Raw genomic sequence first — 26,275 nt, forward strand, 5'->3', positions numbered from 1 at the left:
GACATACTTAACATCCAAGGGCTGTCAAGTAAATGTGGGAACAGGAATCCCATCCCTTCAATGAAAACAATGAAGACATAACTTTTCAGAATCTTTTCTTTTAAAAAAAACCCCCCACAGATTTTGCTATTCAGAAACTTCCCTCTTTCAGGCTGCTGAATCTGGAATTCATGGAGAATTGAGACCTGGAATCAATACAGCAGAAACTAAGTAAACAGCCCAATTTCACATCCTGTGGGGTCAGTAAACTCCACAACTTTAATGAGGCCACTGGAGAAGGCATGCAGGAGTAGAAGGAAACACCAAATTTTATCTTCCTAACAGGAGAATGGCAACATTCTCCTACATGTGGTAGGCAGAAAACACCCATCTTGTTCCATGCACAAAACCTAACCAGACTGCAAATTGAATTTCAGCAAAATGGCAATTCCTGTAATCATAACTGAAGACAAAGTACTAGCTTGGTGTGTGTGGGGGATATAGAGCAAGTCAGATGTGGAAGTCAAATTCTCATCCAATGCTTTGGTGCTTTCCAGCATTTGTCCCTCAGGCGACTGTACAACTCCATCTAAGGGTAAGAAGAGCCACCTAGACTGAAAGCATAGGAATCCTGACATCCTATAAAGGATTTTCCTCTTTGTTTTAAAACCTGGCAGTAAAGAGAGAGGTAAAGAAAGGGCAAAGAGGCAATTTCACATATTGGTTTGAATGTTGTAGTATGACTCTGGAAACCAGTTGACCCTGGGCAGATGGAATATTCTAAAGCTTTGAAGAAGGCAAAGCTAACCCCTTTCTGAAGAAATCTTGCCAAGGAAGCTCCATGTTATGATGACTTTAGGGTTACCATCAGTCAAGAATGGCTTGGAGACACATTTCAACAACAACAACAACAACAACAACCACAACAACAAAAACAACAGAGAAAGAAAAAAGATGCTACAAACCATGATGTTGTTAGCATCCAATCCAAACCAACTTCATATGTGTATAGTCAACCAGGGGAAAAGGTAGAAGCAAACCAAGGCCAGTGGTTCTTAACCTTTGGTCTTCCAAGTTTTGGGACTTCAACTCCCAAAAGCCTTTGGTCAGCTGTAAAGAATTTGGGAGCTGAAGTCCAAAACATCTAGAGGGTCAAAGTTTGGAAACCACTGACCAAGGCCATAGTTGGAAGTCAACGGTACATTTGCTGCTCAGAATCAATCATCAACTATAAAAATTCGATATTCTGAATCAGGTTTTCTTCACACTCACAAAATACCCCTTGACATTAAGTCTAGTCGAGTCAAACTCTGGGGGGGGGGGGGGGTGTGCTAAGTTTCTAAGTTCAACAATTTCTAAGTTGAAGAGCTGCCATTGTCAGTAGATGCCTCCTAGGTCATGTGGCTGGCATGACTGCATGGAGAGCCGTTACCTTCACACCGCAGCAGTACCTACTGATCTACTCACAAGATTGCCCATGCCATTACCTTGTATGTATAGTTGTAAGAACTGAACAGTGAAGGAAGCTGATGGGAAAAAATCAATGCATTCAAAATGTTGGTGGAGAGTTATTAGATATCATAGACTCCCAAGATGAAGCCCCGGTAGTGCAACAGGTTAAACCACTGAGCTGCTGAACTTGCTGGCCGAAAGGTCGGTGGTTTGAATCCTGAGAGCAGAATGAGCTCTCGCTGTTAGCCTCAGCTTCTGCCAACCTAGCAGTTTGAAAACATGAAAATGTGAGTAGATCAATAGGTACTTCTTTGGTAGGAAGATAACAGTGCTCCATGCAGTCATGCCAGCTACATGACCTAGAAGGTGTCTACGGACAACGCTGGCTCTTTGGCTTAAAAATGGAGATGAGCACCAACCCCCAGAGTCGGAAACGACTGGACTTAATGTCAGGGGAAAACCTAACGTTTTTGGGCACTGAAAAGAAACACTTCTGAAAGTTTCCAAATCTCTTCCTTATGCATATCTTCCATTAGAGCTATAAACTAATCTTTTAGGATAGGGGATTTCTCAGCAGCATACACCAGCTCTGAAATATGATCACCTCCTCCACCTGCACCCCACAAGGACAGATTTACTGAAAATAGATTCCATCAAGTCATTGAAGTTGGAAAATTCTAGCTAGAGTGGGATTTTTCACCTTTTCACCAGCAAAGGCTTTTAGTACATTAAAGTAATGTAAATTTTAAAACCAAGCTTACAATATCTTTCAGAAAGAAATCTTTAGAAGGAGAAGGGAATGTATAAAGGTAAAGGTTTCCCCTGACATTAAGTCCAGTCATGTCTGACTCTGGGGGTTGGTGCTCATCTCCATTTCCAAGCCGAAGAGCTGGATTTGTCCGTAGACACCTCCAAGGTCATGTGGCTGGCATGACTGCATGGAGCGCCGTTACCCTCCTGCCGGAGCAGTACCTATTGATCTAATCACATTGGCATGTTTTCAAACTGCTAGGTTGGCAGGAACTGGAGCTAACAGCGGCCGCTCCCGCCGCTCCTGGCGTTTGAACCTGGGACCTTTCGGTCTCCAGCTCAGTGCTTTAACACACTTTGCCACCGGGGCCCCTTAAGGGAATGTATATGAGGAGTCAAAAGCAATAGAATAATGTATATCATTTAGATGACAGCAAAATGAAAAGGAAAGGTTAAACAGCAATACAAGGCTGCCTCTGACTTATTATTATATGTCTGTGTGCTGAATCAGTCTTCACATGTCTGAGCAATGGCGGCGGAGGGAGAAAAGGGGTTGAACAGATGGGTGCCTTGTGCTGCAACCTGGCAGGACACCTTTGAAATGTCTTTTTGCATTTTCTCAGGATTTCTTTGATGCAATATTTGAACTGGACATGTGAGGGAACCAGAGACCAGGTGCATGCTTTCCAATGTCACAATAGCGTATAGTGGTAGTAATTGTGGAATGGTGTTGTTAATGGCATGCAAGTTGACATCTACCCATGGTAACCTTATTAATGAGAAACCTCCATGTCAGTCTAGCCTTTGCTCCCTTCCACAGTACCTACTCTCCCAATCCCTGCTCAAACAATGTGCAGAAATATTTCTGCTTGTTGAAACTCCTATTTCTGAATAGGATCTTTCATTTTATAACCCTGGGATGAGCTATACTCATAGGCTGAGATCCCAAATTATTTACTTTTGTAATGCTGTGGAAATACAAAGTTGTATACAGGTGACTCTCTGTATCTATGGATCCTGCATCTATGGATTCAACCAAACTAGTTTCATTAAAGGTAAAGGTAAAGGTTTCCCCTGATGTTAAGTCCAGTCATGACCGACTCTGGGGGTTGGTGCTCATCTCCATTTCTAAGTCGAAGAGCCGGCGTTGTCCGTAGACACCTCCAGGTCATGTGGCCGGCATGACTGCATGGAGCGACGTTACCTTCCCGCTGGAGCAGTACCTATTGATCTACTCACATTGGCATGTTTTCAAACTGCTAGGTTGGCAGGAGCTGGGACTAACAGCGGGCGCTCATTCTGCTCCCGGGATTTGAACCTGGGACCTTTTGGTCCGCAAGTTCAGCAGCTCAGCGCTTTAACGCACTGTGCCACCAGGGGCCCCACTAGTTTCATTAGTGTCAAAAGAAAATTCATCTCTCTTTTTAACTGTCTTTTGCAATGTTACATTAGCAATCCTCAGTAAAAATGTCAGGACTTGAATATTATGAGATATGAGCCAAGAGCTATTAGGGGTGTGCACAATATTGTTTTGGTGTTTCAGATTCGGGAGATTCAGCTATCAAATTGCTAAAAATGAGACTGGCGGGGCAGCAGAAGCCTTAACCGATATGGATCACAGCAGCTGGATCTTTTTGGCTAATGGGGGCTAATGGAGGCAGCATGTGGGCTGGGCAGCCTCGCAAAGCAGGCAAGTTGCGGCTCCTCCTTTGCGTTCTTCTCTGGAAGGATCCTCCACCCATTCATGAAGTACACCCCAGCCCAGCGCCCACTTGTGGCAAATGGGAACTCACTTTCCCAGCAACACTTTGCATGACATGGGCATTGAAGGAGCCTCTGTGCTTGCTTCCGGATCATAATGGGAGTTGAGGTTTTTCTCTCTGTGAGTTTCTCACTTTCTTTCTCAGCCAATCAGAGGCCTGGTTGACTGTCTCATCTTCGCCCCTCTTGTGGTGTGCACTCTGGGACTTCAATTCCCAGAATCTCCTCTTGTGGTTTTTTAAAAATAAGCCCCTAGTGGTGCAGTGTGTTAAAGCGCTGAGCTGCTCAACTTGCGGACCAAAAGGTCGCAGGTTCGAATCTAGGAGTGGAGTGAGTGCCCGCTGTTAGCTCCAGCTTCTGCCAACCTAGCAGTTCAAAAACATGCAAACGTGAGTAGATCAATAGGTACTGCTCTGGTGGGTAGGTAATGGTGCTCCGTGCAGTCATGCCGGCCACATGACCTTGGAGGTGTCTATGGACAACACCGGCTCTTCAACTTAGAAATTGAGATGAGCACCAACCCCCAGAGTCAGACACGACTGGACTTAACGACAGGGGAAACCTTTACTTTTACCTTTATCTATGGTAAAAACTTTTTTAAAATCCCAAAAATTAGTGCATTGGTGAAACATTCTGAAACTTGGTGGGCTTGCAGGCATCAATATGACCTACCAGTGAGGCAAGTCTTATCAGTGGATTAGTGGATATATATCAAAGAAATATCATTCTAGGGTTGTTGTATGTCTTTCAGACTGTGTGGCCATGTTTCAGAAGTATTCTCTCCTGACGTTTCACCCACATCTATGGCAGGCATCCTCAGAGGTTGTGAGGCATGGATAAACTGGGCAAGGAAGGAAAAAATATATATCTGTGGAGAGTCCAGGGTGTGACAAGAGTCCTTTGTCAGTTGGAAGCCAGTGTTAATGTTCCAGTTAATCACCCTAATTAGCATTGGAAAGGTTTGTCTCTTGCCTGGGGGGCATCCTTTGTTCAGAGTCATTAGCCATCCTTGGGCTCCTCTGCCCTCAGAGTGTTGCTTCCCATCTACTGTTTTGATTTTTGAGTTTTTTAATACTGGTAGCCAGATTTTGTTCATTTTCATGGTTTCCTCCTTTCTGTTGAAGTTGTTCACATGCTTGTGGATTTCAATGGCTTCTCTGTGTAGTCTGACATGATAGTTGTTGGAGTGGTCAAGCATTTCTGTTTTCTGAAATAATATACTGTGTCCAGGTTGGTTCATCAAGTGCTCTGCTATGGCTGATTTCTCTGGTTGAATTCGTCTGCAATGCCTTTCATGCTCTTTGACTCTTGTTTGCGTGCTGCGTTTGGTGGTCCCTATGTAGACTTGTCCACAGCTGCATGGTGTCCGGTAGACTCCTGCAGAGGAGAGAGGATCCCTCTTGTCTTTCGCTGACTGCAGCAGTTGTTGGTTTTTCTTTGTGGGTCTGTAGATAGTTTGTAGGTTGTGCTTCTTCATCAGTTTGCCTATGCGGTCAGTGGTAAGAACACCTTTCCTTTGGGTGGATCTTTGTCTTGACTCTCATGGCTTGTTCTTTGCCTTACAGCTCTTCTGATGTCTGTGGTGGAATATCCATTGGTCTGTAGAGCCCAGTTTAGGTGGTTTAGTTCACCTTGGAGGAGGTGAGATTCGCAGATTCTTTGTGCACGGTCCGTCAGGGCTTTGATTGTGCTTCTTTTTTGCCTTGGGTGATGGTTGGAGTTTTTATGAAGGTATCTATCTCTGTGTGTAGGTTTTCTGTAAACTGTGTGGCCCAATTGTTGACTGGGTTTTCGGATGACCAGAACATCTAGAAATGGCAGTTTTTCTTCCTTTTCTTTTTCCATGGTGAATTGAAATATCATTCCCAATGTCATGAATTCTTTCTATTGCATTTTCAGTGAGAGGGTATATCAGAGCAACATTTACACAGAGAAAGAAGGCAGACACATAGATTACCTAAGCTACAATAGTTAACAAACAAAGGGGATTCTACATCTACTCAGCATTCACGCTACACATACACATTCACCCTTCACATGCATACATCACAATTTTTCCCCCGTCTCCTGGAGAAGAACACCTGCACTTTTCCAAAAACAACTCTTTCCCTTCCAACCTGAGAAGAAAGCAGATGACCAGACTTCTGCTTTCCATGCTGTAGTCCTGCAAACACACTATCCCTGCCTTTCCCATGGAGCAGGGCATGACAGGTGGGGGCGGTTCAACCATTAGGCGAAGTATGCGGTTACTGAAGGTGCCATCCTCTAGGGGGCGCCTAGGGGCGCTGTTGAGGCACCTCCACCCAGCGTGGCCTTCCTGCCTCCGCAGCTGCGACCTGGCCTGGCCTCCACGGCAGTCGGTCCACCATGGCAGTTAAAAGTGGCACCGAGGTGCCTTCACTTTAAAGCAGAGGCGCAGAGTCACTTCCTTTAAGTGCTTCCCAAGCTTTGGTGGTGACCCAGGTGTTTTGGACTCCAGTTCCCACCAACCCCGAGCATCAGCCAAAGCAGTGAGGCTGTTGAGAGTTGGTCTCCTCCCTGGAGGCGTGGCCTGAGGCCACTCAAGTTCGGGCATGGCAGCTGCAGCTTGCTCCCAGCACTGGCGAGGAATGGAGGGTGGCGGTGTGGAAAGTGGGGGCCAGGGTGACAGGAGCGCCTATGGAGCGGCCAAGGTGGGCAGCCCCTTCCTGCAGCAGCCCCAAGTCCTCGCCCAACTCCTCAGCCGGGACTCGGGACGGGCGGGGGGTTCGGGAGGGGGTTGAAGGAGCTCTCCGAGCGCTCTCAGGGAGGGCTGAGATGCGGCCTCCTAATTGGTTGCTTCAGATACCTGGGGTTAAAGGAGGGAGTCACCGGCCCAAAGACCTTCTGAAACTCCCAGGATTTTATAGCCTTGAGTCATGGCAGTTAAAAGTGCTGCCAAGTTGCATTTGTTTACTTTACAGCAGGCATAGGCAAACTTCTGCCCTCTGGTTGTTTTGAACTTCAACTCCCACAATTCCTAACAGCGAGGGGCAACCATGAAAACTATTTGCTCAACTATCTATGGCAGGCATGGGGCAAACTTCGGCCCTCCGGGTGTTTGGACTGCAACTCACACAATTCCTAACAGCCGGTAGGCTGTTAGGAATTGTGAGAGTTGGAGTCCAAAACACCCGGAACGCCGAAGTTTGCCTCATGCCTGAACTAAGGCAAACAATTGGCATAATAAAGCATACTGGTTTCAAGTTCACTAGCAAAGAAAGTGGGACCCAGCATACTGGGTTCAAGTTCACTAGCAAAGAAAGCCGGGCTGTGGCGCAGCTGGCTAGTAACCAGCTGCTATAAATCACTACTGACCGAGAGGTCATGAGTTCGAAGCCCGGGTCGGGTTAAGCCTCCGACCATAAAAAAATATATATATAGCCCCGGCTTGCTGTTGACCTAGCAGCCCCGAAAGACAGTTGCATCTGTCAATTAGGGAAAATTTAGGGACGCTTTATGCGGGAGGCTAATTTAACTAATCTACAACACCATAAAACTGCTCACGAGGAAAAGAAGAGGAAGAACACCCACCAATGGACAGTGAAGCAACAGCTCCCCCTGTGGCCGGAAATCGTGAAGCTGGACAGATGTTAAAAAAAAAAAGCCTCTGTGTCTGTCTAAAACTGAATGTTGTTTGTATATTGGCATTGAATGTTTGCCATATATGTGTTCATTGTAATCCGCCCTGAGTCCCCTTCGGGGTGAGAAGGGCGGAATATAAATACTGTAAATAAATAAATAAATAAATGATGGTCATATGGGGAGTCAAGGCTCTTCCGGACTCTTGGACCAGTTCTTAAACATGCTTCGTGTATTCCAAGTAGACTGAAACATACTTGTGGATTATCTGCCTTGATATTCTGGGTTATATGGCTGTGTGGAAGGACCCTCAGGGCTCTTCCACACAGCCATATAACCCAAAATATCAAGGCAGAATAATCCACAATATCTGCTTTGAACTGAGTTATCTGAGTCCACACTGCCCTATATCCCAGTTCAATGTTTGCTGCTAAATTCGCAAATATAGTAATTCCTACATAACAGTACCATGTATTGAACTGCTTTTTCTGTTGATTTGTTGTAAAACATGATGTTTTGATGCTTAATTTGTAAAATCATAATGTAATTTGATATTTAATAGGCTTTTTCTTAATCCCTCCATATTATCCAACATTTTCGCTTATCCAACGCTTTTATTTTTCAGACCCCTTCTGATATTGACACAGATCAGCATGGCTATGTATTTTTTATTATTCTTTTTTAATTGAGATTGCTTGCCCATTCCAGTCTTGCATACAGTTCTGAGGTGGAGGATCTCTCAACTTCTCAGGTCAACATCACCTTTCCTTTGTAGATTGTCTCTCTCCAGTTTGAGGAGGGAAGTTTTTTGGAAGCAAGCAGAAGCATTCCGTTCAGGAAATAAATTTGGTGAATGAGATTCCAATCAAACTGGGCAGGAGGATGGCAAAAGTGCTGCTCCCTGGAGCCAGACCGGCACTGCTTGAGGGCGTCCCAACCCTAATGGTGTGAACTCTGTAAAAAGTGTTACCAGACTTGAGACGTGAAGTCAGTTGAATGTCGGATGCTGAAGGAGAAGCGCACCCTCGAGCCAAAAAAGGTATTTGGGCATCTGATGCTGTAAAAGAATAATAGATGATATTATACCACATTGGGATCCCATGCAATAGACCAAAGGGCCTATATCTCAGACAACAAAGCCTCCGCGTTCTATGTTTTCAGTGTTTGCAGCAGAGTAGTGTAATAAGCTGGACTTGTTTGTTTAAATCCCTGTGTATCCTTTTTCCTTTTATGTATTACTCAAGGGGCATGATGAACAGAGACATGGTCGTGTATTCATGAGCTAAGGCGAGATATCAGGCCGTGGATTTTTCTAAAGAAGTTTATGGGTTGCTGTAGGTTTTCTGGGCTGTATGGCCATGTTCCAGAAGCATTATCTCCTGAAGTTTCGCCCACATCTGTGGCAGGCATACTCAGAGGTTGTGAGGTCTGTTGGAAACTAGGCAAGTGGGGTTTATATATTTGTGGAATATCCAGGGTGGGAGAAAGAGCAAGAGTGTGTTTGGGGCAAGTGTGAATGTTGCAAATGGCCAGCTTGATTAGCATGGAGTAGTCTTGCAGCTTCAAAGCTTGGCTGCTTCCTGCCTGGGAGCACCCATTGTTGGGAGGTGTTAGCTGGCCCTGATTGTTTCCTGCCTGGAATTATTTATTTATTTGCAATATTTTTATTACGCCTTTCTCTACCCCACCTTTACATATAGGCAGCTATTCAATGCCTTAATTACAATACAAAATTAAAAGGACATTTAAAATAACATAATAAAATACAATTAAACAATTGGGGATATTTAAAAACCATATAATTACAATTGATCACATGTTCCACAAGCATAAACCAGGCCATTAATTCCCCTGTTATTCATTTTTCATTCATCATGAATAATTCAGGATTCATTCATCATTCAGAATTCATTTTAGAACCTTATATGGTAATATTGTTAGTACATTTCGTTCTCATGGGAAAGAACCATATTTAGCCATTGTGATAAAGATCTCAGAAACTATGTTTCTTTCAAGGACTCTTGGCTGTTCAGTCTTTATTCTGGGTGAAAATAACTGAATTTTCCATGAAAAAATGTTGTTTTCGACACAACAAATTTGTATTTTCTGTTCAGAAAAGTTTGTTTCTATACAGAGAAAATTATTTCTGACTGAAAAACTCATGCAGCTTTATTTTTGTGTGTACTTGTGTAGATGTTTTCAGAACAAATCCCGATCTGCAGAGAAATTCTTAGGAAGGGTATTGATGAAACATGTCTGGAGGAAGGAAACAAAGTTCTGGCCAAGATGTTGTAAACCAGGAGCTAAAAGGCTTGATTGAGGAAGCTGAATACGTTTAACCTTTGCCACAGGTGCCCCGGACACCTGTCTATTCTATTCCTTCTTTGCCAGTTGGCTCTTAGTCTCATTATTTTTATAAGGTGATGAAATTTCACACTAACATCAATATATATAATTTGCCTCTGTTGAACTTCATTTTGTTAGATGGGCCAAAACTAGCAAAATGAAGTTCGACAAGGACAAATGCAAGCTGCTCCACTGAGGCATTAAAAATGAAATGCAAAGATACAGAATGGCTCGACAGAAGGCCGTGTGAAAAAAATCTTGGAGTCCTTGTGGGGAACAAGTTAAACATGAACCAACAATGTGATGCGGCAGCTAAAAAAGCCAATGGGAGTTTGGCTTGCATAAATAGGAATATAGTGGCTAGATCCAGGAAAGTCATGCAACCCCCCCCCCTCCCCCGCCTTCTGCAGTGGAGGCTCCTTTTTTGGAGGCTTTTAAACAGAGGCTGGATGGCCTTCTGTTGGGAGTGCTTTGATTGCGGTTTTCCTGCTTTTTGGCAGGGGGTTGGACTGGATGGCCCACGAGGTCTCTTCCAGCTCTATGATTCTATAAGCAGGAAATGTTTATGAAATGAATGAATATGGCACCTGAATCCATGCTCAACAGAGTAAAGCTTACTTGCAACATTAACACCAGTAATGTTGATGCATTGCTTCTCTGAGTCAGCACATGTCATCACTGTAGGCTCGCAGGAGGCAGGATAGAGACCAAAACATGAAGGGCATGCCACTTTGCTGACTGTTGTGTCTTCTTTTGGGGCTGTAAGATAGGAAAGGAGAATTGGTGAATAAACCTGTTTCTATATATGTCACAACACCCCTGGTGATGCAGCGGGTTAAACCTCTGAGCTGCTGAACTTGCTGACCGAAAGATCAGTGGTTCGAATCCGGGGAGTGGAGTAAGCTCCCGCTATTAGCCCCAGCTTCTGCCAACCTAGCAGTTCGAAAACATGCAAATGTGAGTAGATCAGTAGGTACTGCTTGACAATCTGTTCCGGACTCTGCAGAGTCCTAATTAATTCTTCTGAATTGCTAAGTCCTGTCTGATGACTGAGAAAGTGGATTTACTAGAAAGGAACTGACTGCATCTTTCATAAATTACCCAGTCATATGCGACCTGTTCACTTGCCAAGATGTTGAGAGCAGTGGCACAAAATTCAGTAGCATGGCAGCAAACATGTTGGGTGAGTTTTTGCGGGTGTAAAAATGAGCAAAGTTTTCTTGTGGGTGATTATCTATCTCAGTGGCACCTCTAAGGCTTTTGGATATCAGCTTCCAGATGTCCCAGCCAGCTTGGCTTAAGTGTCAGGATTCCAGGAAGTGAAATTCAAATGCCTGAAGTAAAAACGTTTTGGAACCATTGGGCTATATCTCTCTTATTCCTCCATTAGCAGTTCTCATGCCTTATAACAATTCCTTTTCCCGTGGAACCTGTCCAAGGTCCTCAAAGAACTGTCTGACCTGCCTCATTTTCCCATTTATTTTTATTTCCTTGCCTTTATAATTATTTGTTCTTTGCTTCACACCATTCCTCCCGAGTCTATCTATTTTCCAGGACTGGAACCCAGGGAAGAAAAGGGCATTTCGGTAGAAGCAGAAACTGGGGATCAATCCTTAAATGCTATTATTGCACTTTTCTAAATTAACAAGTGGCAAAGTAAATATGTTGTGAGTTTGAAAACATGTTTGCATGTTCCAACTTATCCTTAAACAAATATTTGAATCAACATACCTTCAGGAAATGTATTGCAGCTGTCTGTTGTGCAGCACTTTGTATTGGTCCTCATATAAATTCCTTTCCCTGCAGTAATAGCAATGCTCCCATCTTTACAGGAAACAGTAGGAATGCAGCCTCTCTCTGTATATGATGAGGGGGAGCCTCCTGTTTGAAGGAAAGGAAAGAATCAATACATTTCCAAAAATGGGTAGCAGCTATGTTATTTTGTTTAGGTAATAACAATCAAAAATTCCATGGCACCAAAATAATAGCATTACTATGGTACACGCTTCCAGGGATAATACATAGAAATGTATTATAATAGCCGCTCTGAGTCCCCTTTGGGGTGGAGATAGAGTGGCGTAAAAATGAAGTAAATAAAAAATATACATGTGTGCCATGATCAATTGTTTTTAAAGTGTCATAGGCCCCAGTTGTAATCATTGTCCATAGGAAAAAAATTGGCAATAATTATTAATGTAAATGTAGTTTTGAAAGAGGAATAACAGTCAATGTTTTCTGCCACTTTTTGAAAGCTCCCCCCTTTCTGTTCTGAATAGGTGATACTTGAATGTTTTCAAAATTATTAAAAATGAGCTTGGGTACCTGGCAGTGCCCGGGGACCCAGGTGTCTGACACATATTAGCTGAGGATTAGCTCTTGAATGGCCAGTGCCTCAGCTTATTCCAAGCCAAGTTCATACCCTTTAAAATTGGTTTGCAGGTCACAGAAAAGTTAAATAGGTAACATTAATGAAAGTGACCCATAGTTATCCCATTTTGTTGTGTTGTCCCATTATTTCGCTGGTTGGGGAGCAAAAGGTTGTGTATAAAGTAGCACTGTACTACCAGTGGATTGATTCAATCAAGGAAGCCATGTGCCCCAAATTTGCAAGATTTGAGCAGCGTAGTTGATGCTCAGTTCTTTCAGTTGTCTCATTTAGATAGCACAAACTAGGAAGGAGAAAAGAGTCTCCTTGAAGCTATAGGTTAGTAGCCAGCTGCAATAAATCACTACTGATCTGATTGAGTGCCCAACCATTAATAGCCTAGCTCATTGTTGACCTAAGCAACTCGAAAGACAGTTGCATCTGTCGAGTAGAAAATGTAGGTACCGTTTTTTGTGGGGAGGCTAATTTAACTAATTTACAACACCATAAAACATCCAGCAGTGTGTGGAAGAATGAGGAAGCATGCCATCAAGGACTCGATATCACAGTGGATGATGAAGCAGCAGCTCCTCCTGTGGCCAGAATCAAGCATACCCTCATGAAGCTGGAAATGGGAAAGTGTTAAATTGCCTCTGTGTCTGTGTCTGTATGTCATATGTCTAATGGCATTGAATATTGCCATGTATACATTGTGATCCGCCCTGAGTCACCTTTGGGGTGAGAAGGGAATAGTATAAATATTGTAAATAACTAAATAAATAGTTACTTACCTAGGCTGTGTGCTACTGTTACTGCATAGCAGGATTGTTCAGCTGAAGCTTCACAGGTAGGACCAGTTTCACAGTAATTACATTCACAGGTTATACAGTTTGCTATGAAGAGAAAAGCAGAAAATATGGCAGGATTATTATTTTGCTTTTCTTTTTATAATGTTATGATCCTACCATTTTATCCAAGAACTTTGTAAGTTGGATGTAGTGTTTACAACCATTCTTCTTATTCTTGGAACAGTCATGTATTGAATATACTAATTACTTCCAAATGAGTTATATTTTTATTGTGTCAGAAGCGCCTTGAGAACATACTTCAAGTTGCTTCTGGTGTGACAGAATTGACCATCTACAGATATGTTGCCCAGGGGATGCCCAGACCATCCTGCTGGGAGGCATCTCTCATGTTCTCACAAACTAGAGCTCACAGACCGGAGCTGACTCCATCTTGCGCATTTGAGCCTGCAACCTTCAGTCAGCAACTCAACCTTCAGGTCAGCAGTCCAGTTTAACCAGTTTAAATAGGGTTTAACCTATTGTGCAACCTTAATTCCTATGTGATAATATGACCCCCGCTGCATCCACCCCCATCTTCTTTCATTTTCTCAACAATGCCTGAAGATAAGGTAAACTTGGAGATAGTGAAAGCTTCCATATAACTCAGCCTTGTAGCTATGAGCTTGGTGGTGTCCCCAGTCTTGGTCAGAAATTAGAAATCTTATTTCTTTGAACAACTTCCAGAATTATTTTGACCTTGTTAACCTCAACCCCTAAAAGTTTCTCTTTTCTGCTTCTTGTTTTTATCTATATACAATAAATGATACATACCTCTGGGAAGTATCTCACAAAGGTAAATAATAAGCTGCGCTTTTTAACATTATGTTAAAAAGCCCCGACCTTTTCCCCCTTTCAACACCTCTGTTCTCACCTTGACCATGAGAACAAGTTGGAGCATCAGGAACTACAAAAGTGTGTCAGGGCCCACTTGTAGCCAGTGGGTTGTATTATATTCCCCTCTCTTACCGCAATATGTGTGATGCCCAGTGAGCATATTGAAAGGGTAGTGCCCTTGTTATTCCATTATTCAACTACTGAACTTACCTGTGCCTATCAATGCCACAGAAAGGCAGAAGAACAGTAGATTCATGATTCTGAGAATTGGGAGGATGATGTTTTGGACAAAGAGAGGAATATTCCACCAGACTTCCGGATCCAGAGAACTGAAACATTAAAGACATTAAAACACCCAGCTGGACTTGGTATAGAAATCTGGATGTCTAAATATAGTAGAAGTGGTCGGACTAAAACAATGGAGCTTTGACATGAATTCCATTTATTTATTTAAATTATATATGAATCTTTATTCTGTCCTGCACAGAATATTATTTTGTTATTGGTCCATCAAGTTGACTACAATTTCAGTCCCTTCTACACTGTCATTTGAACTGGATTATATGGCAGTGTAGATTCATATAATGTAGATTAGGTAAAGGTAGGTAAAGGTTTTACCCTGACATTAAGTCCAGTCGTGTCCGACTCTAGGGGTTGCTGCTCATCTCCATTTCTAAGCCGAAGAGCCGGCATTGTCCGTAGACACCTCCAAGGTCATGTGGCCAGCATGACTGCTTGGAACAATATTACTTTCCCGACAGAGCGGTACCTATTGATCTACTCTCATTTGAATGTTTTTGAACTGCTAGGTTGGCAGAAGCTGGGGCTAAAAGCGGGTGCTCATTCCGCTCCCTGGATTCGAACTTGTGACCTTGCATTCCGCAAGTTCAGCAGCTCAGTGTTTTAACACACTGCACCACCAGAGGCTCCTTATAATGTGGATTATCTGCTTTGAAAATTTGGATTATATAGCAGTGTCAAAGGGGCCATAAGGTGACCCTACTCTGGATCTTTCATGGCAAGAATTATTCAAAGGACATTTGCCATTATTTTCCTTCAAATATAGCATAGTAACCCTTGATGGTATGCTTTCCAAGTACAAACCAGGCTTGGCCCTCCTTAGCTTCTGAGATTGGACAGGAATGGATAAAACCAAATATAATTTAAAAATAAATCAAATTGGTTCATCCCAATGGGACTAGACTAAAAAAAAATCAAATTCTGGATGGTTAGTAACACATAGTAAACCTCACAAAGAGTTTTTTTATGCCCTCCATTCTGTCACAAGATGACAGTTAAGACATCTATATCTATATTATCTATATTATCTATATGCATATCTATATGCATAATAAAAATGAAAACCTGTATGTGTGTATGTGGCATGGGAGTCCGGACGTACAGACAGCCTCCAGCGCTGTAGTTTGCAGTGCTGAGGAGGCAGCAAGTCACTCCCTTCCACTGACATTGCGATTACAGCGAGTTCCATGAACATGTAGCCCAACCCCTGCCAATGTCATCCCCAAACACTACGGCTCACCACCCAAGGAATAGTTTCATTTGGGGACCATTTCATCCTAGATTTTGCATTTCCCTCCACCACAGGCAGGCATCCCAGGGTTCTCCACTGGTATGGAATTTGCATAACCCCGCCTACTGCTCTTCCCATTCAAATCTGTCTGCATAACAAACAGAGCAGAACTGAGCTGCAACTAAACTTACTGGAGGAGTTTGGGGATTGCCTGCACATGGTAGAAGTTGTAGTTCACCCTGCATCAAGTCAGAGCACTGTGACTCCTACTGGGGAATGTAGAGGAGTTGTAGTTCACCTACACCCAGAACGCTATGAACCCAAACAATGATGGGTCTGGACCAAACTTGCCATGCATACCTGATATGCCCAGATTTGAATACTGGTGGGTTTTGAGGGGAATTGGCCTGGATATTTGAGAGTCGTAGGTACTGGGATTTATAGTTCACCTGCAATGAATGAGCACTCCGACCACCTCTGATGATGGACCAGGACCAAACCTGGTGCACAGAGCCCCCATAAACCAAAATAACATATTGGACAAGTTTGGGGAAAAGGGAGTTATAGTTCACCTGCATCCAGAGAAACAGTGGCCCCCACCAACAATGGACCGATACCAAACTTTGCACAAACCTCATGAACAACTGAACATACTGCAGGGGTTTGTGGAAATGGGCTTTGAATTTGGGAGTTGTAGTTCACCTGCATCCAAAGAGCACTGAACCCAGCCAACGAAAGATCTGGACCAAACTTGGCACACAGACTGAACATTGCCTGCTGTGGATATTAACAGATGTTTCGGGACAATTGCCCTGGGAATCTGGGAGTTGTAGTAGTTCACCCCCATCCAGAGAGCACTGCAGCCAGGCGATGACCAGCCAATGACAGATCTGGACCACACTTGGTACACAGACCCAAAATGGCCAACTTTGAATACTGGCAGGGTTTGGGGAGGATTGACCCACGATTCTGGGAATTGTAGTTCACCCACTCCAAACTGAGAATACCTAACATTCAAAGACAAATAATGCCTTTTTCAAATAACCTGGGCATCGCCGGGTCCCCAAGCTAGTATGTAATAAAGCAAATTCAAAATACTCAAATTAATGAAGAAGAACATGCAAACTTGGGACCTCAGAGCATGAATCCACTTTAAATCCAATTGCTGCTCCCTGAAGAATTCTGTGACTTTAGGGGAAAATACACAGCCAGACAGGCCCTGGGTCTCACTAAACTACATACTCACTAAACTACAATCCCCATTAATTAGTTTATATGTAATGAATTTTAATTGATGGCAATAGGTTGTATTTTATTATGTTGTTCTTCCCAGTTAGTTTCCATTCATGAGGAAAGGCTAGTAAGTGGGCCAGAGGCTCCTTCTCTGGAGATTTCTAAGCAGAGGTTGGATGGCCATCTGTCAGGGATGCTTTGCCTGTGTGTTTCTGTATAAGAGAATGGGGTAGACTGATGGTCCTTGGGGGTCTCTTCCAACTGTAGGAATCTGTGATTCCACAAAATCACCACCACAACAGCAATAATTAGACAGTTAGGGCTCATCATATGTAGGCATCTCAAAGTGCATCTACATTGTAGGTAGATACTTGCCATGGCTCAAAGCTATGGAATCATAGGAATTTGCCAGATAATCCAGGTTATCAAAGTAGAAAATCCACACTATCTGATTTGAATTGGATTATCTAGGAGACATAGCACCAATTCTATGGAGAATGGCAAGATTTGACTCTCCTCTGTCCTTTGCCTATCCCAAGTTAAGTGAGAACAAACTACTTTTGCCCTTTGAATTTAATTTGCTGCAACTGATGTAAACTAAAAAAAACAAAGGATGAAAGGGGACGAAGAGAGGGAAACCAGCAGATTTAAAAAATTTTTTTTTTGAAAAAGTGGGATGACAGAGGATTAATTGGGATTGTTCAGTTCAAAAAAGATGGAAAATCCCCCCTTTCTTATAACCTTTTCTCCAGTGCTTTTTTGCCCATGATGTGGCATAAATCAAACATGGGATCTTGCTAAATAAAAAGGTTGCAGACTATCTAACCTGGGAAAACATTCCTGCCATCCCCCTATGACTTGTTAGTTACCTTTAGGTATTGTGGATTTGTAGGAAGGATGTGAGCCTGTTCCGTTCTGTTGGCCTTCAATCTTGCCAATACTACTCTTCTCTCATTTTTATACCATCTCATTAGTTGCGTTATCGAAAATAAACTTTGACCACATAGATTGCACAGAAGCTGTTTTTTGTTTCATTTCCCCACCCACAAAATGAGTTTTGTGTGAGGGTGTTTGGCCTGTTGCCCACTCGAAAAAATAGTGTGTTGAAATGATTCATAAGTGAATTGCTCTGCACTGAAAAATTCTGGATGTAGGATATCTGGATTTTTCTTGGCCTTATTTACATTCTGGATGTGTCCAGACAGTTTCCTGCTCAATTTGTGAACATTGCTAGCAATGGTCCCTTCCTACTCTTGTGACCAAAGATCCTTGATGGTTCCTATGTCAATAAAGAAATGAATCTGTCCTGGGTTTCCTTGGTCATTGCTGTCACATTGAATTTAAATTATGCTGAATCTATGAATGAGAAACCCTCCTAGGGTGCATTTACACCAGTGGTTCCCAAAAATTAAAATATGGTCCATGACCTCACAGTTACGACACTGTTGCAACAAGAGTGCCTGGTCTCACGAAACCCTCTTATAGTGCCAAAGCAACAGGAATGTCAGGAGTGGAGAGGCTGACTGCCCACGAAATGCTTGATAACAAGCCTCCTTACTGCTGCTTCTCCTCCTCCCTCCCCGAGTGGAGGCATTCCATGTAGTACCTGGAAACAGGGGCGCCTTGGTGTCTTTGTTTTTAGGCATTTGCCAGGGGTTATTTGGGGTGCTGATTCAGAAAATTGCATTGGATAGACCACATCAGCTTTAGATTATTAAATATAGTTTTTTCGATGGCCTATGTTCTGTATCAGAAACTAGAGCTGATGTGGTCTATCCAATGAAATTTTCTGAATCAACATCCCAAATAACCAAACCGAATCTAAAGTTGACCAAAAACTGATTCGTAACCCTTTTGGTACTAATGTTGGAGAGTGGCGCCTGGTCAAAGTGGTTCCTGGTCAAAGTGGTTCCTGGTCAAAAAAAGGTTGGGAACCACTGATCTACACTGCAGAATGAGTGCAATTTGCTACCATTAAAACTGCTACAGCTCAAAGTTTTTTTGAACAAATCGCACACCTCTAGTGCCACGTGTCAGAGATGGGTATCCAAGTGCCCTTCCTCTATGGCAGGGGTGAGCGCACTCAGCAGGATGGGAGGCCCTTCCCTCACTAAATGGCTCATAGCCATTTCCTAGAACTGGAGGTGGAATTCCAGGCACGTAGTCATGCGTAGGCCATTTTCAGTCCACAGATCTTAAAAACTGTGAAAGAAGAAACAGAATTGCATTGCACTCCAAAGGGTTGAGGAAGCATCTCAAAAAAATGACATGCCCATAGTTATCATGGACTTGGGAGGTCAAAGAGTGGATGAGATCCCTCCATTGAGCATTGTATCCTCCTGTAAATTCTTCTTGTTTTGTGGCATCAAAGATTTGGAGCCACATCATCAGGAGGGTTTGTGTGACTCTATCCCAAAGATTATACCGTTGTTCCTTAGCCTCTTGGATCACTTCCTTCACATCATGTCTACTTCTTCTTTTTTGTTTACCACATTCACTCACATCCTATCACCCTTATTCCAAAATTACATCACAAAAGGCAGTGAACATACAAGGATAAAGGTATAAGCATAACAGAATCATAAAAGTTAACATATAAAACTTACAAAACTAGCAATCAAGAAGGAGGAATTGGACATAAGGACAAGACAGAGGCTTGTAAGAAAAATTAAGTTGCCAAAGAATCAGGGCTTTTAAAAGTTTCCTTTTAAATAATACTCTCAGAATCTCAGGGCCCATCCAGACAGTACCTTTATCCCAGGAGCTTCCACAGCAAGATGGAGGGTGTCCGGATGCCATTCCCTCAAAATGCGTGAGGAAGCACTATAAACAGCAAAACCCGCGAGATTTTGAGGTGCAGGAACATCTCGATTCTGAGCTGAAAATCAGCATCTTTGAATGTCTGTATGTCCCTGCAATCAGAAAACACAAGATTTGTTTTATCTGGGTTTGTTACCGGGTTTTCTTTTTTGAAAGAAGGTGATAGTTGAGTAGAAGGTGAAAACTTTGTTCTGGCAAGAGGAACTTCATCCTTTGCCTGTTTAATGAAGTTTGAGGCAGAAAAATGAAGTTTTTGGGGTGGAATAGTACTTTCATCATCATCATCATCATCATCATCATCATCATCATCATCATCATCATCATCATCATTTAATTACTTATTAATCGCCCTCCATCTACGATGCTCTAGGCGATTTACAAGATAAAATTGTAAAGGATAAAAATATATACATACAAATATTGATAAAATTAACATAGATTAAAAGCTCTAGTAAAGAGCCAGGTCTTGAGTGCTAGGGTAAAAGGCCCTAGCTCACGCATGGCTCTTTCACAGTAAGCAGTACACAATGAAACAGGAGCAGACACTTTCAATTGAGGAACAACAGTATGTTGTTCCATGACACAAGTACACAATCAAATCTGTTTGGACAGATGGACAGGCAAGCAGGTTCTAAAACGTGTCAATAATGACAAAGTTCTGTTCCTGGCTTGAAAGTGTCTGTTCCTGTTTCAGTGTGTACTGCTGACTTAGGCAGAAGTGGTCTTACCCTGCAAACTTTATTTGTATGCTAGAAACTTCAATAAATTTGTCAAGGGAAAAGTTTCTCTGGCCAGGACAAAGAAGGGAACTTTTGCAGCGATTCTCATATCTGCATATTCGCATCTTGAATTTTAAAAAACGCCAGTGTTTTCAGCAGATATCCTGCGGTGGCCATCTTGGGAGCCTCTAAATCTCGCAACAAAGCATCAAGTATGGATGACAGAGGCAGAAATCCTGGGATCAACAGGTGTGTATGTGGACGTCTTCTGAAATCCTGGGATTTTTTGCCCCTCACTAAAACCCACGATTTGGTGTTGTCTGGAAGTGCCCTCAGTCAACATGGCTCTTGCTAGCAGGGTAGAGTCAAAAAAGTTGCTTTTTAGAAATTGGTTTCCCTGATCGTACCATCTGGAAGTTGTCATTTTTTTTAAAAAAAAAAACAACAACTAACATTTCCAGGTTTGAAAGGCTAACAGATTAATTTGGGCAGAGAACTGCAAGGGCTGGCAAATGAAGAACATCTCCCTCTTTCCCTCAACCTCTTTCTCTCCCTTTTATCTGCCTGTATGGCCCAGCCTTCAATGAAAACAGGATGCTAATAAAGGCTGTTTGCTGACAGACATGAGCCATGTTCCAAAGGTTATAGTACACGCAGTAAAGATAACAATATGTTAATCACCAGATACTTTCCAGAAGAAGCAATCAACCTTATGGTCATATAAGATGTGTGATGTTATGTGATATAGTTTCTTTGACAATAATAAACTTCAGAAACTTCTAAACTACAATTGCCCTTCTCTTTCACCTCTAATAATTCATTAGTTTAGCTTATACCCCAATGTAAATGCCCAAAGTATATGCCCCAAGCAGATCCTATTTTCCCAGATGCATTCTGTTTATGTTAGTGAAGCCCATATTTTGGAAGGATAGAAGATCGGGACATTCACTTATAGTTCCCTAAAGTTGCCCTTGCAGCCATGAGCACCTATCTAAGGTATATTTTATTGTAGCTGCAAACATTAAACATTATTTATCTTTTATCAGTGACTGATAAAATTAAAACTTGTGCACCAGTTGCGCCTGTACCTTGGGAAGTCTGACTTGGCCACGGTGGTCCACGCTTTGGTTACATCCCAAATAGATTACTGCAATGTGCTCTACGTGGGGTTGTCTTTGAAGACTGTTTGGAAGCTTCAGTTGGTCTAACTGTGGCAGCTAGATTTATTACTGGAGCAGTATACAGGGGGCCCCTGGTGGCACAGTGCCTTAAAGCGCTGAACTGCTGAACTTGTGAACCAAAAGGTGCCAGGTTCAAATCCCAGGAGCAGAATGAGCGCCCACTGTTAGCCCCAGCTCCTGCCAACCTAGCAGTTCGAAAACATGCCAATGTTAGTAGATCAATAAGTACCGCTCCAGCAGGAAGGTAACGACGCTCCATGCAATCATGCCGGCCACATGACCTTGGAGGTGTCTACGGACAACACTAGCTCTTCGGCTTAGAAATGGAGATGAGTACCAACCCCCAGAGTCGGTCACAAATGGACTTAATGTCAGGTGAAACCTTTACCTTACCTAGTGTATTGTGCCAGCTCCACTAGCTGCCAGTCTGCTACCGAGTACAATTCAAAGTGCTGGCTTTAGCCTATAAAGTCCTAGCTTACCTGTCTGAACATATCTTCCCATATGAATCACCTCAAAAATTAAGATCATCTGGGGAGGCTCTCCTCTAGATCCCTCCTGTTTCGCAAGTGCGGCTGGCAGGGTTGAGAGACAGGGCCTTCTTGGTGGTGGCATCTGACCTTATCAGATGAAGGGAAGGAACGTCTTCTCCCCGCTTCTCTCTGTTACTCGCATGGAGCCCACAGGAGCTCATCACATGAAGTGCCTGGTTTCACAGCAACGCATTTAGCTGTCCCCTAAAGTGAAAGTTGAAAATGCATCAATAGGGGAATGGCGTCTAGATCCAGGGAAGTCCTGCTCCCCCTCTATTCTGCCTTGGTCAGACCACATCTGGGATACTGTGTCCAATTCTGGGCACCGCAGTTGAAGGGAGATGTTGACAAGCTGGAAAGCGTCCAGAGGAGGGAGACTAAAATGATCAAAGGTCTGGAGAACAAGCCCTATGAGGAGCGGCTTAAAGAACTGGGCATGTTTAGCCTGCAGAAGAGAAGCCTGAGAGGAGACATGATAGCCATGTGCAAATACGTGAAGGGAAGTCATAGGGAGGAGGGAGCAAGCTTGTTTTCTGCTGCCCTGGAGACTAGGACATAGAACAATGGCTTCAAACTATAGGAAAGGAGATTCCACCTGAACATCAGGAAGAACTTCCTCACTGTGAAAGCTGTTCGGCAGTGGAACTCTCTGCCCCAGAGTGTGGTGGAGGCTCCTTCTTTGGAGGCTTTTAAGTAGAGGCTGGATGGCCATCTGTCAGGGGTGCTTTGAACGCGATTTCCTGCTTCTTGGCAGGGAGTTGGACTGGATGGCCCATGAGGTCTCTTCCAACTCTACTATTCTATGATTCTATGAAAGTGCAATGACCCAGGACTGTTTATGGACAATGACTATTGTGTGATATTTGATTTTATTTTATGTGATGTGCTTAATAATGTTTAATGTTTTATTAGGGGAGGGTCAACTTTGACGTTTTATACTGTTTTTATTGAGGGCATTGAATTGTTGCCAACACTGTGAACCGCCCTGAGTCCCCTTCGGGGTTGAAAAGGGTGGTATATAAATAAAGCAAATAATAAATAAATAAATAAATAGTAACAGATGGAGAAACTATGTGGAAAGAAAGACCACGCACCCCAACGGGAGGTAACAGAGCCTGATGGTTCCCTCCACTGCCCTATGATTACCTCCACTGTCCCCCACTTTACCCCTGTTTGTCTGATAAGGTCCTGAGTTTGTCAGATGTTTTAATAATTCAGCTACAAAATTGTGTTCTCACCTGGCACAGGAATAGATCCACAGGAGTTAGACCATGACTTACTGCATTGGGTGACGCCACCCCTGGTGATGCCACTGATTGTGTGTACAATTTTTCATCAAAGCAAATGTCTCCATTTTAAAACCAAATAAAGAAAAAAGCCCCCCATGCTCCAAGGCAATCCATTTCACAGCTGAACCACTCTTACTGCCAAGAGTTTCTTCCTAGCATATAATTGGAATCTTTTTTTGTCAATTCCATCCTTTGGTTCATGATCAAGTCCAGTGGTTCTTAAACTGCTCTGTGAAGCCCTTAGGGCTCCGCAAAGTACAGTCAGGGGCTCTGTGGGGACCCCATGGCCCCCACTGCTCCCCTCTGCCTGGGCAGCACATGGCCTGCAGGGCCATCCCGTCGCTACAACCTGAAAGGGAAAGAATATGGGGCACCAGCGTGACCTGCAGGGCCTCCCCGCTGCCGTTTTGACGTTCCTTTTCCTGCATGGGAGAAGCAGGTTAGACTGGGCAGTCCCTGGAGTTGCTCCTATTATTATTATTATTATTATTATTATTATTATTATTATTATTATTATTATTATTATTATTGTATGACACAGCAAACAAGATAGGTATGCTGGATTTCATATCACAAAATCAGAAATCGAACACTTCCCAAGTGTCTAGGACTGTGTGATGTATTTTCGGATGATGCGCGCAGATCCCAGTAGGGTGGCCTTTTGCAGTTGGCAGATCGCAATTTTGTCAATGTGTATTGTTTCCAAATGCCGGCTGAGATCTTTTGGCCCGGCACCCAATGTACCCATCACCACCGGGATCACCTGCACTGGTTTCTGCCAGAGTCTTTGAAGTTAAATCTTGAGGTCCTGAGTTTTTCCTGTTGTTTTTTTTCAATGCAACTATCACCTGGGATGGCGACATCAATGATCCAAACCTTTTTCTTTTCCACAACTGTGATGTCTGGTGTCTTGTGTTCCAGAAATTTGTCAGTCTGGATTCGGAAGTCCCACAGTATTTTTGCGTGCTCAGTGCGCATAGAAATTTGTGCTTTTTTTTCAGTTACTTCACACAAACATTCCCCATCCATTTTCCATTGACCCAGTTCATATGTCAAATGAGCTGTGGTGGCACAATGGGTTAAACCCTTGTGCCGTCTGAACTGTATCGCAAGATGTGGGGAGGAAAGTGTATTTTGTGTAGCTCTAATGGAGCTACCCACATTTTGTTGCCCTTTCTTCCATCTGAGCCTTGTCCCATTCTCACCATTTGATGAGGGAAGGAGGGAGGGCACCATGAGGCACTCCACATGCTTGCCATTTTGCCGGTAACTGCCAGCTAAATGGCGAGACCTCGGGAGCTTTGTGAAGAGGTCCCTAGTCTCTGGAGCTGCAAAAAACAAGTTGGTTTTAATGAGAGCAATATGTTGGAGAAATAAGTTACACCCTATTGTAAATCATCTTTCAACAAATAGAAAGTCATTTGTGAAACAGGAACTTTGGAGCCATATATAGTGCAACACCTATATACCTGTGATATGACTAATATATCTTTGATAAAGGAGGTGGAACTTCTCAAATACCTTTGTCCTTCTCTTTCAAACTTCACATTTTTATTACCTAACTTGCATGGCTTGTTATTAATAATGGTTGCCCTAATACCCACACAAATTGTTACTGTTTACATTTCAAATGCCCCCCCCCCTGTTTCCATTGAGCTTTGTCCTCCAAAATCTCGCTTAGTGTATGTAATGGAAATTAAGTTTCCAGCCCTTCCATTGTACATTCGGAAAAATGTAGAGGTAGTAATACTGAACACCATAGTAGGCCTGGTTCTCACCTTCCAAGGTCCTAGCTAATGGGATGAAAGTCATAATGATAATTACTGTATATACTCGAGTATAAGCCTAGTTTTTCAGCCCTTTTTTAAGGACTGAAAAAGTTCCCCTCAGCTTATACTCGGGTGAGGATCCTGGTTGGCTTATATTTGGGTCATCTCATACTCGAGAATACATGGTACATTTATTATTTTTCTCTACTATTATTGGTATTATTACATTTATTATTTTACTCTATTATTATTACATTTATTATTGTACTCTATTATTGTTGCTACTTTACATTTATTTTACTCTATTTTTATTATTAATAATACATTTATTATTTCACTCTGACCTTATTATTATTATTACATTTATTATTCTATTCTATTATTACATGTATTATTTTCCTGTATTTATTATTATTATTACATGTATTATTTTACTCTATTATTATTAAAAGGATACATAAGCACATTTACATTGAAGAAGATGAGAATAATGATTTAATCAGAGTTAGACAGTCTTATCTTAAATTAGAGTTTGATGTAAATATTAAAAAACAACCCACTGATGCCTCAATTAATGTAATTTTTAGTATCTATTTTTATTTCTGAAATTTACCACTCTCGGCTTATACTTGAGTCAATGATTTCCCAGTTTTTTTTTGTGGGGAAATTAGATGCCTCGGCTTATATTCGGGTCGGCTTATATTCGGGTATATACGGTAATATATAAGGGAGGTAACTTAGCAATCTAGGAGGAAAGCTTGAACAATTGAGAAAACACAAGCAAAACTTTTCTGCCTTAGAACAGTAGGATCAAGCTACCCTCATGATGGACTTCAGTTCTGAGCATTCTTCCCCATTACCTGAGTTTATTAGAGCTCCCATCAGCCCAATAACAACTGAACAGTGACCCCCACCTTTGTTCTAAAGATTGGCTCCTTTGGTTTTGAACTGACCAGATGGTTCCCACAGAAATAAGTTCAGACAGTCTCCAAGTTATGAAACTCTTTCATGAGTGAATTTCCCTTCGGAGGGGTAGATTTCTCTCACTTCCTATTGTCTCAGCCTTTGTAAGACAGATGTTTGCAACTCAGGGATTGCCTGTATGTCACATTCCTAGCTTTCCTTTGAGTTTTCTAAACGGCTCAGGTCCAGGCTATTTGTCAAAGGAGGAGGATTAACATAATTGTCTTCCCGTAGCAGCTATGGTCTAAGTGAAACTATAACAAGGACTGAACATTTTCAGCAACATGGTCACTTAAATTGGT

At 42.6% G+C, this 26,275-nt stretch overlaps 1 protein-coding gene across 2 annotated transcripts; it reads right to left on the reverse strand.

Annotated features, from left to right (window-relative positions):
• Window positions 1-8,204: 8,204 nt before the first annotated feature.
• Window positions 8,205-19,601, reverse strand: LOC100554753 (phospholipase A2 inhibitor and Ly6/PLAUR domain-containing protein). 2 transcript variants are annotated; one of them, XM_062962666.1, is made up of 6 exons: window positions 19,450-19,601; window positions 14,146-14,264; window positions 13,045-13,146; window positions 11,620-11,769; window positions 10,507-10,647; window positions 8,205-8,599 (listed from the first exon to the last, which is right to left on the reverse strand). In XM_062962666.1, the coding sequence occupies exons 2-6, from the start codon at window positions 14,189-14,191 to the stop codon at window positions 8,376-8,378; spliced, it is 663 nt and encodes a 220-aa protein (XP_062818736.1). In that variant the 5' UTR covers window positions 14,192-14,264; window positions 19,450-19,601; the 3' UTR covers window positions 8,205-8,375. The 2 variants fall into 2 exon arrangements, with proteins under 2 accessions (XP_062818736.1, XP_003222879.2); XM_003222831.4 differs by lacking the exon at window positions 19,450-19,601 and adding an exon at window positions 17,569-17,697.
• Between the last annotated feature and the right edge of the window lie 6,674 nt (window positions 19,602-26,275).

Source organism: Anolis carolinensis, unplaced genomic scaffold (genome assembly GCF_035594765.1).
Source record: "Anolis carolinensis isolate JA03-04 unplaced genomic scaffold, rAnoCar3.1.pri scaffold_10, whole genome shotgun sequence".
NCBI classification, from domain to species: Eukaryota; Metazoa; Chordata; class Lepidosauria; order Squamata; family Dactyloidae; genus Anolis; species Anolis carolinensis.